Genomic DNA, 18,056 nt, shown 5'->3' with positions numbered 1-18,056 from the left:
TGAGCATGTGCTGATGCTCAGCTAAAAATTGAGACCATGAACAAGTCTCCTCTTACACTTCAAAACAACCTCTGTGTGAATGAGTATTTCTGTTTTCTCTTTTGCTCACATTTTACTCATCAGGCTCTGCTCAGCTGCAATAGCTGCTCACTGCTAGCCCTGCTCCATTCTCAGTTTGGGTTAGGTCTATCTGTGAAATGGGTGCAAAAGCAACAGAATTGGCTGCAATGGAGCCAAGCAAGTTTTCCCTTCCCCCACAAAACCAATACAGCTGCTCTAAAAGCCCCTGCTAAATAAAGTCCAGGGACAATCCGTTGGCAGAAGTAGACAGAATAAGACAAAAGGATTTGGAAAGAAAATAATGGAGAATAAGCAAAGAGAAGACAGGAGATGGCCCTCTGGCTGTCTGGGGCTTCTGAACATGGGAGACCTGCCAGTGGCCTCCTTTTGCCTTTTTTCTCCCACACAAAGTTGAGCAAAATCCCAGTATTTCCAAAGCACTGTAAGAGAAGGAATCAAAATGATCGAAATATTTAGTGTTTTAGTGTTTTCCCCCCCCCCTCAGAACTAAAAGGACCCATTAAATTTAATTTATTCTTCATTACTTGGCAGAGTTTATGCCTCTGATTCTTCTGGATTAAAGTTGGGATCCAACTAATAAACATACACTTCAAAAAAACACCTTCAAATTCAGAATTAATTCCAGAAGGATTCGAGTAAAAACCAAAGCAACCCATAACTTTCCATAGTTGCAGAAGTATCAAAGATAAAAGATTGCCTTCATGTTCACCAGATCTGTTCTTCCTATAACCAGCCACTGCCAGTAATCCACACCATCACAGGTAGAATAAATGCACCCAGGTTACAAGGCCATACATTAGGGGAATGTAACAAAAAAGGAAAAGGACTGTGTTCAAAAAGATTTTGATGGAAAAACTACAGAGGACAAATACAAAGCCACACCTTTATCTTAGAGTCACTCTTTTGCAAATGCTGGGCTTTAAAGTCTAATTACACCTTGCCCCAGCAAACTGTTGAAGAGTATTTATTTTCTTTCTCAGACTTCTTTTTTTAGCTGTGATTCAGAGAAACACCAGAACCCCACAGAGCATGTGACTCGCAGGAGGACATTGCTCTGGTGTTGCTGGCTGTGAAGGGATGGCAGTGGCAATGCAGCTCCACAGGTAGAGTCTCCAAGTCATCTCTTCTCCTCCATGCAGCTAATTTCACAAAATCCCCACTTACGTATGTGGAAGCAAGCTTGGAGGGGTTACAGCCCAGCCACTTGACATTCTGCCAAGTGGTATACATTATTCTTCCGCCTGGACACGTTTGAGTTTCTCAAGTGTTCATGAAAAGATCACTGGGAAGACAATGGGGTTAGTGCTGGTGTTTGTTTGGTTTCTTTTTCCATTTTTAAGAAGACTTCCTGGGAAGAAGCGACAGTCAGCTATTGTATCTCTCACTTAACATGTGTTTAAGTCTCCTTAGCTGCTCAGTTCTTTCGCCTCAAAGTTTCAATGCTTCTTCCTTAAAAAAAAAAAAAAAGTTCCCTCATTTCCTCTCCATTTATCTTTCACATTCAGAACTGCTTGTGACAACTCAACACAACTTGAAAGGAAAAAAACAAATCAAAACCACCTTCTTCCAGCACTGTGTTTGTACAGTAGGACCACATGAGCTTCTAGGCTTGGAAAAACAGCTGGTCAGATTATTATTAGGAAGAGGAAATTCACTCCCAAGGATATATTTGGAAATGGTTTGGCAGGTAAGAGCTCTCCTGCAGGTTCATAGTAACCCTGCACCCCTTGAGATCTTCAGCGGGACCTCCATGCACAGACATACCAAAGTACTTGCCCACATGCCACAGCCTGGAGCAACACTTATATCTAAATGTTCAACATTTTCAGGCCAGGCAGCAAAACTAGAACATGTTAAAATGGCCTGCTTTTATTGCTACAGGTGTCTTTGGTGGTAATACCTCAATTAGTGCACTAGCAGTCTACCTTTGGTGTTTTTGCCTTTGTATGCTCAATTTTACAGCTCTGGCTTTGTAAGTCGCAGTTCTCCCATCATGTCTCCGTAAAGTTCTCCCCCGTCGACCCTATCTGAGCTACTGTCAACATGGATACTTCTCTTGGACGGGAACATGGTCCTTTGTTTTGTTTGTCCACATCAATCTTTGTAAAGTGTTTCACTTAGGGGACTAAGGAAAAAACAAACAAACAAACAAACAAACAAAAAACTGCCCAAAAATGCAACATGCAAGAGTTGCTAAGAATAAAGAAAATATCTTTTTGTGTGATAAGAGTTTTATCTGGCAAATTTAAGTACACCAGATTAGATTTTAATTATCTGAATGCAGAAGTAATTATTAGGAATGCTACGTGAAACAGATTTAGCTCCTACCTACTGAATTGCATTTTAAGCACACTATCACAGCTCATTTCACCAGGAAGGCAGTCAGGCAGCAGTGCTATTTACAGACACACGGCGGGAGAGAAAGATGCTGAAGGCACAAGGGGTCACAATATGTTTATGTTAATGCACATCTTCAAAACAATGCGTGGATTCAGAGTAATAATAAACAACTATGGTTATGTGGATTTGCTTTGAAATTTCAAAATTATACATTTTTTGCTGTCCCTTTCCCTGAACTCTTCGGTGAAGTGACCGCAGAACATGAAGGAGAGACTATGGGAAGGTCTAGCTCTTCCCCGATGCTGCAGGGCTACTCTGCAAGAACTGGCCATAAGCCCACAGCAGTGCCCAATATCCACAAACAGCTTCCAACAGAGTAAAACTTATTTTGATACTCATCCAAACCTGAATTCCTCCAATGGCTGCCTGCATTTACCGACTACAACCAGATTTCAAGCCAGGTTTGCATTCTTTGCAAAGTGGCTTAAATTCAGGCTGCATCCTCCCAGGAAACAAATGCAGGGAAAGCTGCATAAATCCATTTTCTGTCTTCATTTGGGCTGATGGCATTCACCAGCCTGATGACGCTGCTCATCACAAGATGAGCAAGGAATTTCTACAATGTCTAACAGCATCCAGTGCAACTTAAAACACCCCAAGAGTTTTGAATGATCAACACCTCTTGGAGACTCTCCTACTCCTTACCATTACTCCTAAAGGTCTCTTCATTTCTCTACTAGACAGTACAATCCTCTCTTCTGATCAGTCATGTAGTAGCAAATCTTTGCACACCAGGACATTACTTCTTCACTCTTTACACTTTCAAGCCCTGCTGAATGATTATTCCACCAACAGTTTCACCACAGGTTTTACATAAAGCCAGCAGCATCATGCAAATGAGCCAGCTCTCGGTTAACTAAAAAGCAGATCAGTGAAAAGGAGTAACTGAGTAAGAGTAACAGGCCAAGAATTTTGGAAAGCTTTTTTTAAAAAATAAAAATAAAATAAAAAAAATAAATAAATAAAATAAAAACCAATATGACTCATGAATTCTTCATAATTCCCAATGCAAAACCATGGCTGTTAGGAAAGCCAGTGTTGAAAAAGTGCATGTTATGGTCTCTGCTTTAAATGGAGCTTGATGAGCAAAGTCAGGCTGAATCTTCTGGCTTCAAAAATTTGCTTTTACAGTGGGTCAACGACTTTTTCTTTCCTGTTTCAGAAATTCAGAGGTCAGGACAACACAAGCCTCAGATTTAACATAAGCATTTCCGCTTTTGCACGCAGGATGTCCCTCACAAAACGTGTGCCCCAGCTGACAACCACTAACTACAGTCTAGGAGATGCAACTCTTCTTACAAGTTCCTTTGAATCAGTAACAAGTTCAGGTCCTTATAATTATTTCATTTTTAGAATTACCTCTGTCATTAACAGGATACTACTACATGTGATTGAAGATTCAAAGGAATTTCTGGTAAATTACTTTTGGTGCCACTGGTGTGAAGCAACTCCTCGTGTTTTCAGAACTGCTGGGTACCAGTGACCTCCGGAGAGGTGGGTGCTCGGCACCTCCAGAACCACACCAAATGTTTAAATGCCAAAGGAAGTTCAAAATTTTAATTTTTGCACGAATCAATTAAAAATATCTGCTTAGTGTATTTCAGAAGAACCTTCTGTGAGAAAACGTGCATGCATCAAATCTTGTCTCATTCAAGAACAACTAGTACAGAGCAATGGGAAGAAAGCTGGAGGAGATGATCAAAGCCCTGGCATTAAGATTGAACAGATAGCTAACATGCCTTTTCCATTCTTCATTTCCTAGGGTTCCCCTTATTTGTAGAATGCTCTATCTTGAAATCAAACGAACAAAGAAAAACAGAATTATAGGACTTAAAGAAACACATAAAATACAAAAAGTAAAACTGTTTCACTAGCCTGCACTTCACTGTGTTTTTTTTTTCTTAAGTTATTTAAATAAAAATAAAAGTCTTTTAAATGCATTAGAACTATCATTTTTACAAAACTGCTCTGGAAAGCTCATTTTTTAAACATACACTCTTCTTTGCTTGTCTACTGCATATAAATTAGAGATCTTCTGGTTAACGTATTATTCAATCCAGAATAATTACACATCTGAGAGATGCCTAATAAGCTAATCTTTGAACTCTACACATCTAAAAAAAGATCTCTAGGCATGTTATGTGAATACAGAATAGCGTCAGCTGACAAATATATGGCACAGTCCATATTACTGTGGTTGCAACCAACAACCACATGAATCAATGTTATGGCCTGGTTTTTGCATTATTCACAATGACAGGACTTCTGAAGGAAAGTAAGAGCATGTTCTGAGATCATGAGAATCCACGCTAAAGATAAATGAAAATTAGCCACACCTATTGTGGCAAAGAAAATACTATACAAGAGAATATAAGCAATACTCCCATTTTATCAGCAGCATGCACTTTACTGGGAAACTATATAAGATTTTAAAAATCAAACGGTTGCTATGAGAAGCAACAATGAACAAAAATACTTGGATTTACAACTAAAACTAAGATGGGACATAACTGACGAAGAAATATTTTCAGTTACCATAACCATATTGTTTTAGCCTTACATCAGACAAAAGCTATTTCAACAGGAAAACCTGTCTTAGCCAACAGCTGGAAAACTCATAGTCTTACTCTGGAAGGAAAGGGGACATTACTTTTTACAGATGTCTCCATTCTCATCATCCAAAAGAAGTTTAAACTATGAATAGAGAGATGGGCCCCATCTGAAATATGGAATTCACATCCTTCCAAGACTGTGCACGCTCTCATCTCTGGCATCAATTCAGTCTATGCTATTGCATGTAATGATCACAGGAAGTCACCCTAACATTTTGTATAGCATCTTCAAATTCAGCATTCGATTTACATTTGGTTTGATCTCTCAGAAAATTGTGTGTCTCTTCCAACACCAGAACTCCAGACACCTCAGCAATCAGAGGGGCTGGATTTTATTTTAAAAATGCTCTTTTTCAGCTAGCAACCATGAAACCCCCGGCAGTGTTCAGCTATACCACCCGATATGCAAGAGCAGCCTCCCAGGCAAGTCTGATTTCAGTTTGTGTTCATGAAACCAGCACCTGCTAATGCCAAGCGCTAGGGAACAAACACAGCAGCTTTTCAGTTGACCACACTTCCTGCTGCCTAAATATTTAAGGCACCCTAAGGAAAAGCCATGTAGCAAGATTAATAACTAACAAACCACAAGCTCTTGCTCATTACCACATGGTATCTTACAGCCTTACCAGCGCGCTCACTTTGTATGCTTGCTTACGATGGTAACTCCCTTGCATCTCTGAGCATTGTCAGCTTTAGACGTCCCCACTCTGGTACAAGACATGCTGGGCAACTTCATGTTTTCCATGCATATGGGAAACCAATGACAAACTCACATTGGGGCCTTCCTTCTTTTTGTCACCACCGGGACGTGGCGGTACCCAGCTGGACACCAGCTCTCAGCAGCCGTACCCCGACACCAGCAGGAAGGAACCGGGGCGGTGCTAGAGAACGATGAACTACACCTGACAGCAAGGACAGATTTCTTCTACAGCTTCTAAGAAAGCCAGTAATAAGGACAAGTGAATTTGCAAAAGGAACTGCTGTCCTAACGAAATACCATGGTCATGGCTCAGGCTGCTCAGCAGCTACGTTACCATGAAACCACGCATGCATGCTGCAGCCATTCCGTAAGGAAAACATACACCACATAATTAAAATACTTATCTCAAAAGGAATGAAAGAAACAAGAGCCAAATCCTAACAGTGGCCAAAAAAATGCAGTGTGGCCAATGTAACAGACTGCACAGCACTGGGAGTGTTTATGCTGAATGCACAACAGGAACTGAGACATCTGAAATGGCTTTGTATTTCCTTCCCTACTCTATTTGTAGGCACTTACAACTTAAAACATTTCTTGTATCCATTACTATTACATCAAAAAGGACATGATTCCCTAAAATAGATGCCTTTTTAAACTGAAATAATTTATTAAGTTCCAACAATTTTAATAGTTGGGACTGATGGGGATTTTGACCTGAGGTATCCTAATTACTTTGATTTCTAAAAAGCATTACACATCTTGAAGTAAAGTGAAATTAAAATTCAAGTTTTAACGATGCCTTGATTTTTGGATGCCAAACTGCATCAAATCCCATGCCAGTACACACTGACCTCCATGTCCTTCCACATTCCTTCAGCCTGTTTTTGACCAACAGGCTGACAGAAGCAACCATTAACACCACTTTCTACTTAGCAGATGATTTGCTTCTATGGCTCAAAATGTTTTTGAACTTTTTAGAGATCAATTTCTTCTATTAAATACACTGTGATGGCTGAATTGAGACTTTGGCATGAGATACAAACATCAAATACCTTCCACATATAGGTCAAACACAAGAAAACTCATGGATACTGAGAGAGATGCCTATCCTGTGGCCTTCCACCAGTAGACTCCAGAGCCCTCTCCAAATTGTGATGTTTGATTTATACCACAAGCTGAGTGAATGGACAAGGAGGCTATCCTAGCTTGCCAGCCTGCTTGGATAGAGTATTTTTTTATATTTGAGGTAAACAGAACATTGCTCACATTTGATATTCAAACAGACATGTCCATCCTTCACAGAACGCACATGTGGCTTCATCCGTTCAATTCTCCTGTATCTAATCCTCTATGCAGCACGGATAAGGTCACTTCATGGAATGTCTGTTCACCTTTTTTTTTAAACCAAAACATGCTTGAACAACCCTTGGCTCTAGTCTCGCAAGGCTCCCATAGAGAGCATCGGAAGATACACCAGGTGTGCACCCACCTACCGCTCATTTTGGTATGCTTCAGCACAATGTCTTGAAGGTCTGCTCCATGAAATGCCAAGGACAGCTTTCTTTCGTGGGTTGTATAAAACACAAATCCTCGTGAGCAATCCAGCAGCTGTGTTACTTTTGCATGTAGGCTTTTCCAGGGATTTACTGCTTTGTTTTCAACAGCACATCATGCCTTCCTCCACACACCACTGGTCTGCTAACCCCAACCAGCACAGGAGGTGGATGTGCCTTCCCCAGGCTGGCTGACATTTGCTGCTTTCAGTTTTGGTTTTGGAATGACTTTTTCAACATCACTCTGTAGGAGATGGTAAAGATGGTATAGTCTCTGTCTGTCTTCCCCGCTCTGTTAAAAGTGGGGAGGTGTAACAGCCCTGCACTTGGCACTACTTCATAACTTGGTTGTTTTGTCTTCTGCAAACGAGGGTCTCCACACCTCTGTGGGCCACGGTGCCACGGAGAAGTACCTTCAGCCTGTTGACTATAATAAATGATCTCCACTTCTGGCTCATGACTGAATTTTAAAGGACACATGAAAATCAAGAACTTGTGTCTCCTCTGTGCCCTTAATTCAGTCAATCCCCTTTTCTATGTGCATTTGAAACACTTTTAAATGCATCATTAAATATTTCTCTCTATCTCTCTCTTTTTGTTTTTAATTATAGTGCTGCCTCCCTAAGGGCAAAGGATGAAAGGTGCTTTGGGAATAAATCAGGTTTGTGAGCAAAAATCCAGTCAGCCGTACCATAAAATACTGACTGCAACCAGGCATCTTTTCCCCACCTAAAGCACCTGTGAAAATCACGATAAGCTTGGATCAGCTGACAACCTGGATGATTTGGGGGTTGATCCCAGGGGACACATCAAACACAACTCTCACATCTGGGTATCTCCTTCCACGTGTGCTCGTGAATCTTCACAACCTCAGACACTCCATGTGGCACTCATTTTGCTGCTGCTTCCTGGGCGCAGACTAACAGAGCACAAGCAGCAGTGGCTGAAGCTGCTTTCCTTCACAGTTGCATCTGAAATCACATCATATAATCAGCCCAATACGGTTGCCCCTAGCATCATGGAGCTCTTTAAGTTTGTGGAGAGCTGGAAATTGCAGGGACTTGGTTTATATTTAAGGCAAGCAAATGCCACCCTTGAGGACTAGATCCTACCTCTCTGTCTGCTGCAAGACGTGAGGCTGGAAAAGATGGGCGTCACTTAGGGCAGGCGCTTCCAGGTGGCCCCGCTGCCTCCTTGTTCTGATTTACCGAAGTGCCAGAGCTGAGCACTGCGGAAATCCAGGGAGAGCTTTAAAATGGACAATTCCCTGAAAAGCGAAGGACTAGGCTTGTCAAGCTGCCTGCCCAAAATGAACAGCCATAGCTCCTGCCATGTGAAACATACCACCACCAGACAACAGAGCATCTCAGTGGGATGAGCAGGGGACTGGTGTTCAAAAAAAAAAAAAAAAATCAAAGAAAACTACCAAATCTGGGGCCTTCTACTGAATAATGCCAATAGAAATAAATACCAAACAGCTGCCTTCGAATCCTGGTCTCCCTCAGGCATCTGTGGTGAGGTGAGGACTTCAGATCCGTGGACTTTTTCTGCTAATACAGTAAATAGCTGAAAGCTGTGTTTGCTTTGTGGCTTCACTTTTGTCTACAAAGGTGAACAAGCTGTTAGCTGTGGGTTTTGCAGCTATTTGCTAGACTGCACAGAGGGCAAACTTAGAAACAATGAGGTTTAGGTGGGCAGGTAAACATTGGCAGTGCTCAGAAATACTTCCTGTGCAGCCCGTTTTCCACGTCCGCAGCTCCAACACCTTCCCTCCTAGCCCAGGATACGCCTGAGATGCTCAATTGAGCATGTGAATTGAGGAAAAATGGGTTTTCTTTAGCTTAATCCTAAAAGGAAAAAAAAAAAAAAAAAAAGCTCATCCATTTTAGCTGAAGTTCTCTCAATTGCAACTGGAGGCAGACACTCAGCATGGAAACTTCAGTCTGAACAGCTGAAGACTGGCAAAGCCTCATTTGCAATGGCAAACAGTGGAAAGTGTCTGGCAGACTAAATGATCGACAGCCGTATTACTTTATAGAATACTCCTAAGAGCAAAAAAGCCTTTTGTTTTTTTCATTTGCACAGACCCTGCCATTAAATTTTTGCCCAGGGATGATAATAGCTTGCTTTCCCTCTACTGTGACCACTAGAAAATACATGAAAATATTCAAGGATCCACTATATCACATCCAGCAAACGCAGGTCTGTCTTTAGACAATGTTCATCTAATACATTTCATGTCCCCAGTGCTCCTTCAAGAATCTGGTCGTGGGTCATCAGCACCACCAAAAACCTCTGCAGAGGAGAATCAAAGCACAAACAGTAGCTGTGGTTTCCTGCAAAGGAAGCCAAGAATCCCATAAAGCTTTAAAGACTACCCCATTGGATAAAAAATGAAAGGGGCTAAAGATGAGTGCTACTCAGTAGCTGCATGCTGAGTGCCAGGCTGATGGTGGCACTTTTTGTCAACTCAAAGAAACAATGCCCAAATGCCTCTGAAGAGTAGGGAAAAGCTCTCTGGCAATAGCAGGTTTCCAGATTCATCACAGGAGGGCATTTTATTCAGCGGGGATCTCAAGCGCTCAAAACTCAAACCAACAGCAGCTCCAGGCAGGCATGGGTCCTGCAAATGAGCCGGCCCCAACAGTGAGCAGGGGGTGTTCACAAACAGCAGGCGCAGACAGAGCTCCGCAAAACCTGCCACTTCACTGACACGGGGAAAACAAGCCTCAGTGGGAAACCCAGATGTTTTTATAACAAAAAGAAGTCACTGCCAGTTCTTCCTATGGCTGGCTGTGGAAGTACTTAGTGATCACTAGTGCCTGACGGTCCGGCTGATCCCTGCCTCATGTTGCAGACGTAACCCTGCAGGGGCCTGACCCTGCACCAGGTTCCTCCTCGTTCTGGCACTGCCTGCTCTCACGCCTTCATTTCTGCGTTGCATATTTTGCCTGAGTAAGCAATAAGCAACCAGGAACAATGATCGTCTTACATGGTTTGTACCATGAATGCTCTTTGTGAGGATCAAGGCATCCCACATACAACAGCGAACATTAAATTTGGGCACAGATCTGCTGGAGGGTAGGAAGGCCCTGCAGAGGGACCTGGACAGGATGGGTCGATGGGCAGAGGCCAGTGGGATGAGGTTCAACATGACTAAGTGCCACGTCCTGCACTTTGGCCACAACAACCCCACACAGCAGTGCTACAGCCTTGGGGGAGAGTGGCTGGAAAGCTGTGCAGAGGAAAAGGATCTGGGGGTGCTGGTTGATGCTCACCTGAACATGAGTCGACAGTGTGCCCAGGTGGCCAAGAAGGCCAACGGCATCCTGGCTTTTATCAGGAATAGTGCAGCCAGTAGGACCAGGGAGGTAATCGTCCCCCTGTACTCTGCTCTGGTGAGGCTGCACCTCGAGTACTGTGTTCAGCTTTGGGCCCCTCACTACAAGAAGGACATCAAGGCCCTGGAACGTGTCCAGAGAAGGGCCTGGAACACAAGTCCTGTGAGGAGTGGCTGAGGGAACTGGGGTTGTTTAGTCTGGAGAAGAGAAGGCTCGGGGGAGACCACATTGCTCTCTACAACTCCCTGAAAGGAAGGTGTGGGGAGCTGGGGGTCGGCCTCTTCTCACAGATAACTAGTGATAGGAGTAGAGGGAATGGCCTCAAGTTGCACCAGCGGAGGTTTACGTTGGAAATGAGGAGACATTTCTTCTCAGAAAGAGTGGTCAGGCATTGGAACAGGTTGCCCAGGGAGGTGGTGGAGTCACTGTCCCTGGGGGGGTTCAAGGAAAGGTTGGATGTGGTGCTTAGGGACACGGTTTAGTGGGTGACATTGGTGATAGGGTGGTGACTGGACCAGATGATGCTGAAGGTCTTTGCCAACCTTAACGATTCTAATACACAGGATCTGCATTCAACCTGAGTGATAACCTCAGAATCATGACACAGAATGAACCTCCAAAAACAGGCATTTTCAGGGGAAATAGGAATTTATTGCCCTACACCATTGCCAATGGTATCCTTATGAGTCTTCTATCATTTGGAGAGGCATCACTGCCACTGGTGGTGTCAGCAGAGAGCATAGAGTAAAACCTCACAGCCTGAAGCTCAGCTGAACATATTGACCACAAAAATTTCAAAAGCAGAGTTTACCCTGAGGGACAGCACACAGTTCACACCTGGGAAGATGCATAAATTGGGTAGCGAGCCAGAAACCTCTGCTGCTGCTGCTGTGCACCCAGGCATCACGGCAATGCTGCGCCCTGCTGCTGCGGCCATCCCGGTGCGTCGTGTGGCACGGGCCAGCAGCAAAGCAGCTGCAGCCCCACGGGCTGGCATATGGGCATCGCCGCAGACCCCAGAGCATGCCCAGGTGCCTGCAACAGCCAGCAGCCAACATCTACCAGCCACCATGGCCAGGCTCTGACACACAAGGCGATGCCTCCCCTGTTCAGTGTCCAGCTATCTGATGGACACCGCGGGGCTGCTCTGGAGGTGAGCAGGGACCATGTTAACACCCTGTAGCATCCACGACAGCCTCCATAGCACGTGCGTCATCCCTGGGAAACATGATGCTCAGGGCAAGGCAGAAGAACAGGATTAGGATTAAGACAATTGCAAACAACATCAGAAGGCTCGGAGAGTTGTTTCGAACAATTGGTTTTGGATTAGTAAATGTATTCTGAAAATAAGTTAGACTAGCTTGTTTCTTGTTTCTCGTGCCTTGGAAGAACTGAACCATACAAAAGTAACCTATAGATTATTAAAACTTAAATATGTTTTAACTTTTTAACCAACTAATGAGAAAAAGAAAAAACAAAAAACAAGCAGCCTTGCTTTTGCTTTCTACTTCCTGATATTGCTAACTCAGACATTTACCTAGTTAAAAAAAATGGTGCAATAATGGAATAGTAGGAATGGAAGCACTATACTGGCCTACTCTGCAAGCTTAAAGCTTTACTGCTATCTGAAATAGAGAGCAACTGACGGTGCCTAATGTTGTAACTAATATCACAGAAGCGTGGTTTCAAATAATGCTCAGGATTTCAAAAATTAAAATTAAGTTAAGTACCCGGAGAAATTGATTCATCAATATCTTAGGTTAGGCATATCGAGTTAAGCACTAATATAGAATCATCACCATGATTTTCTAATGTGTAAGACTAATCAAAAAGCACACAATAAATCTTTAGAAAACCCAAACATGCTAATCCTTTCTTCACACAAGTCTCAGCCATTTCAACAAGCTTTAATCTTGCTTTTATGTAAGAGTCAGTCTCGTGTTTCATCACTGTCCTTCAAGTGCAAAAGCAACAGAAATGCTTGCATGCATGTTCAAAAGCTTGAAGCTACTTTTTATTGTTCATTAAGTGAGAAGAGAACAGCGTGTTTATTATATGCAAGGGAAAAAGCTGGAAAAAGAAATGCTGCTGTACTTTACAAGCAGCCATGACCACATTGCTTATGAATATCATCGTTCTCGACCCAGACACTGGCTTTTCAGCTGTTACTGCCTAAAGGCATCAACAACAAAGCTGCTTTAATCATCTAAAAGACTATCTTGTAGTTTTCTTTTTCTCCTCTCGCTATCTGTAAAATTTCTATCAAATGCAAAGACTGTCTTATATTAGCCAAGCTGCGCTAATTAAAGATCCTCAAATCTTCAAGATTTTGGAGAACATCAAGCACAAAAGAGAAGCAGACACCACACTTATAGTGCGACTCTCAATTACAGTTTTAGAGCCAATGTGAGCACTTTTCTCACCTTCCCTATTAAGAAGCGCTTTCCATTAGTGCCCAGTGCTTAATTCAACATCAAACACAGCTTCTACACAGAGAGCAGAGATGTATGTGCCTTCCTCTCCACACTGAGCTTTACCTTCACCTACAGTACCACAAAGAGACTTTATTTCCCAGCAAGAAGCCACCCTCCCGTTTGTGAAGCCAGCTTCCGCAGCAAGTGTTACATAGCACAGGGTTCATTCTTCTATGAGCAACACCGATTGCTTTGGTGGAAGAGAGCTTGTGCCAACCAGGCCAGCCAGGGCAGGCACCAAAGCCGTCTCTCCACCTACCACGGCAGAGGTGGGATCCACACCATGAAAACAGATACCTGACATTTCTGGCTTTGTGAAAACCTCCGGCCAGCTGCAGAAGGGAATGGGGTGTGAGCACAGACAACCTTTTTATTGACAAATTGAAGAACTAGATTTTAGCTCCTGCTTTGATGAGGGAAATTCTCATTTGTACCATGCTGGTTGCAAAACAACCTGACTGCAGACTTCCAAAACTGTTAGCAATACTTTTCAAAGTTAGTAAATGGGACTATGCAAGCAATGGAAACTGAATAGAAAAGGTGTCTCCTGCCTTGCATTCAGTCAAAAGCTAAGATAAAGTGTCCATCCCCAAGAATAAAAGGGTGTAAGAACCAAAGAGAAGCCAGCTCTCCTTTCCAATACAAGCAGGCTCCAGTCTTCAAAACCATGGGATGACAATCTGCTACTGGCTCCAGCAGCAACACCCTCTTTGAGGACTAAAACTTATCAGAAAGCAAGTAAAGGGAAAAGGATTTTTCTTCAAAATCTCATTTCTTAAGATCTGCCAGAAGTTGGTAGGCTTAGCAAGGTGAACATAATAGAACCTTATATTCATATTGCAATTTGAATTTCCTACCCATTTTCCTTCCTTTTCCTCATTCTGCATGACTATTTACACCTACTGTGCATGCTCTTACTTACAGTTATGCTAACCTGCAGAAAACGAGAGAGAGGATTTCCAAAAAACAGCGAAACATAACTTGTAACAGGCTGAGAAAAAAGGCAGTAAATACAGCCAGATTTTCTCAAAATTCTGTTGTACTTGCAGCCGTCCACCAAATTAAAACCAGAAGGACTACGCGACAGTTTAAAGCAGAAAATCTAATATACAGGCTGAGTGCCTGTCCAAAAAAGGCCAAGTTTTCCACAATTAATTCCAAGTTATTCTCCCATCCTCCAGCACCCCTGCCTATGACTATGTGCACACCGGCTGGCTGCTGGATTTGCTTCCAGAGCTGTGTCAGGCACTTGGGTTATCTCTCTCCGAGTCGGCAGGACTTTCCTCCATAGCGCTGATGGTATTTGTGCACATGGCTTCCTCTAAAGCAGCCAATTTCCTTATCTTGCTTTCTAAGTGAAGGGCACACCAGGCTCCTCTTCAGCCTCTAAAACTCGACAGAACAGGAGGAGTCCATCCACATTTTCTAGCTACGCTGCATTTTGCAGGAACACACCAAAAGTGTTTTATCCTTGGGCAAAAAAAAAGCCCATCTTAATTAGTACCACGCTGAAACTCACAGGCAAAGCAAATGACCAGAAAGAAATCTGTTGCAGACATTAAGTAATAGCTGTCACTGTCAGATGAAAAGAAGAATGGCTGGAAGGTCTGCGAGGAAAAAAGTCCTGAACAATGAGGAAACCCTCAGGAGTCGCAGCACCATCACTGAGCCCCTTGGCCAGAGCTGCCCCATGTGCCTGGGTGAGAAAAGAAACGACGGAAGAGAAGGAAAGGAAGGAAGAAAAACTGCTTTTAGACACACAAACAAATCAAAAGCAGTTAACTACAAAGCCTAGTCCTCCAGACAGCTTTACTTTTACAGCAATGGATAGATCAGATATGGTCACGTATAAAAAAACAACCTTTGGAGAAGCTCAGTTTTTTGTATGCTACACTTTTCTGAGGATGTACCTGCTGACACTGAGTCCTTGAAATCTCTCTGCCTCTCCAAACTTAAAAAGTTTGGTCACAACTGACCACATGTGACAGAGCAGAGCTTGGCCCACCACAGCCCCACCGAGATTACAGAGATGGAAAACCACGAAGCCCCCAGGGCTGTCCCTCCTCCTCCCCGCTGTGCGACTGCCCCCCTCAGCTGTGCCTGTCTAACAGCAGAGACCCAAACCAAAACATTTCTGTCAGCTCCCTTTGAAATCTCCAGCACGGTCTCTCTGTGCATACTGAGAGCTGTTTCTCCTGGCACTTTCATCTTTTTCCCCAGTTGCATAATTGCACCCTGAGTCCGTAACTCCCCGCTACCAGCCCGTACTGCTCCCTGTTGGGTGTAACACTCGTTAAACATCATGAGACAAATCACGCAACTAACACCTCCCGTCACAGGTTTAGCCCATGCCTCATCAAACTGGGAGCATGAATTTTTTTAATAAAATCCTTTCACATGACCAGCTGCCAGTCTGTGAATCATTACTGTCATTTTTTAATCTCTATTTCACTTGCATCTTTCCATCCTGAATAATTCTAATGTGGTCCCACCAAAATCCTACAGAGAATCTATTTTCATTTCAGAGAGACAAAAATCAGACATTTTACTGCTTATAACGTGTACATTAAAATATCTTCAGGATCCCAAATAAGTGGAAAAAATTACCATAGGTATGGTTAGAAAAGCAGGCTGCACAGAACAGAGGACATCTTTGAAGCAGCTGAGGTTTCGGCACGGGTAACCCTGCAGCGCGTGTGGCCTGCCTGCCTGCCCCCTTGCTGGCACTACGCAGCAGCCCACTCTCCCCAAAATACCCTCCACCTCATACCCAGCAGCAAACCCCACAAGCCCCCTGTCCAAATACAGGCAGCGCTCTGCGACTCGCAGTCGGGCTGGTTCAACGCCATCGCTGCTTCCTTAGAAAGGGAGAAGCTGGAGCAGGCTGAAGGGGAAGTCGCAGCCTCTGCAGGCAGTAAGCATGGCTTGGCGTGGGATGCTCCCATCATGTCCTCTGGACTCACTTCTCCAACTAGTCTGATGAGGCTGGTGTTTCCCCGAGCCTGACGTCTCACAGCCTCCCTCACCAGAGCTATCCTTGCTACGAACCAGCCATTTTGCTGTCAAAGAGCAGGTCCCTTTTTATGAAAGACCCCCCAGCATCATATTTGGAGTGGAAAAATAAAACAAAAACCCAAACTCCCAGCCCGTGAATAAAACCCACCCAACCTTTAAAAAACTAAAAATGTGTTTGTTTGTTTTTTCAACCTATAGCACCAGTAACTTGGTAAGCTTCCTCCCTGATGGAGAACAGCTCATTGAGGCACAAGCTCCTGCCATCCATCAGCCCAGAACACGGCGGGATGGTAAGCGGCGTCTGCATCACAGCGACACAGCCCCAACATGAGCAGTAGGCTTGGCGAGCTGCGCTTTTGAGACACGTTTCGATTTAAGATGCTCTTCCTGATTGCTTTTCCTTCTGGAAGTAATAATTTATGGGCTGCCTCTGCACAAAGTGCCTCATTATTTTTCAAAGCAAGAGCTGTGAGCAGGGCACTCTCACTTCCAGCAAGGACGGCAGGCTTGAGCCAACACTTCAAGTGTGGTTTTCACGATGATTTTGCTTTATCATTTTGCTCTGCAGAGATGTGCTAGGCAAGCCACAGCTGTGTGCGACATGCTCTTAGCACAGCAGTGGCATCCTCGCCGTAAGATATCCACATCCAGCCCAGCCTCACACCCAACTAAAAGACAAGAGCTCCCCAGCCCTCTGACACGAGTTCTCCATTCTAAGTGAGGCGATGCCCAGGCCAAGGATCAGCATGACTTCCTCTTGTACAACTGTGAAAAGCTAGTAAGATCCCCGATTTTTTTTTTTTTCCTTTCTTTTTCTTTTTTTCAGTAATTCCACTTCAGGCTTTTCAGGCAGTCCCAACTGCCTTCATTCAGACACGGAGCAGAAAACTTGAACAACTCCAGCGTCTAAGTGCTGTTTTGGCTGCAACGTGGGAGTGAGCGCCAACGAAAACGGAGTCCACGGAGATTACTCCCTCGTGGCTCGGCTCAGATGAACCCGACACAACCCTCAACGGGGCAGGAAAAAATGACAGTACTGAGTGGACACCGCAGCAAAATCTCTGCGTGTGAGGCCCGCAGCTTTGCCAATTGCTTTTTGGGTCAGAGCCATCTAACATTTGGAAGTCCTCCCTGCTCTGGGAATCTCTTGAAAGATCTGCTGCGATACCAAGAGAAGTGGCCACGGCTGGGATCCCCGGTGCACGCACCGCACTGGAACAGGGCTGCCCCAGCGCGTGCAAAGTTTTTACTTTGCTTGCAACTCTACAGCCTTAAAATGAGTCTTTTCAGTGTCCTACCTGCTGCCGCGGCGGTGAGGAGCGTAGGTAGGAAGCTCCAGGTGGGAGCAGAACGTATTTTATTTTGTATTTCAGTTGCTGGTGCTCAAGTAAGGAGCACAGCCGCCCACCCCCCAAACGGAGCGCTGCGCTCTTTCCTTTCGTAGTTTAACAGCAACAGGCACACATTTAGAGGAAGCCTGGTTTTCACTTCGTCTCTCCTAACTCCTCAGCGGGACAAAACATTGTTCTGACAGTCTCAGTTGCCCTTCCAAATGCCACCCTCGCCATTCTTCCACCGCCTTCAGCGGGCTTTGCAAAAGAAAAAAGGACCAGTCCCACCGACCCCGGCCAGACCTCAGCCCCAGTCCCAGCCCCGGCCCCGGCCCCGCGGGGAGCTCCGGGCACCGCTCCCCCGGCCCCGCGCTGCCGTCGGGGGCCGGCCGCCGGGGGCTCAAAGCCGCCGGGGCCCTACCTCGGATGTAGGCGCACTTGCTGTCGTCCAGCGGGCTGGAGGCAGAGCCGCCCATGCTGGCGGCGGAACGCGGAGCGGCTGGGGGCTGCCGGGCAGAGCGGCCTCGGAGCTCCGCCGCCGCCCGCCCC

The 18,056-nt window shown here is 44.6% G+C and overlaps 1 protein-coding gene across 1 annotated transcript in view; it reads right to left on the bottom strand.

Annotated features, from left to right (window-relative positions):
- The window catches only part of NIBAN1 (niban apoptosis regulator 1), a 66,465-nt gene extending 48,409 nt beyond the window's left edge, over positions 1-18,056 (bottom strand). The window contains exon 1 of the mRNA XM_035333084.1: positions 17,929-18,056. Coding sequence (XP_035188975.1) covers positions 17,929-17,983 — 55 coding nt within the window. The 5' untranslated portion in view covers positions 17,984-18,056. The remainder of the gene's footprint in view (positions 1-17,928) is intronic.

The sequence above is a fragment of the Oxyura jamaicensis genome, chromosome 8 (assembly GCF_011077185.1).
Source record: "Oxyura jamaicensis isolate SHBP4307 breed ruddy duck chromosome 8, BPBGC_Ojam_1.0, whole genome shotgun sequence".
NCBI lineage: Eukaryota > Metazoa > Chordata > Aves > Anseriformes > Anatidae > Oxyura > Oxyura jamaicensis.
The sequence above is the reverse complement of the archived record's forward strand: the minus strand, read 5'-3'. Positions and strand labels throughout refer to the sequence as shown.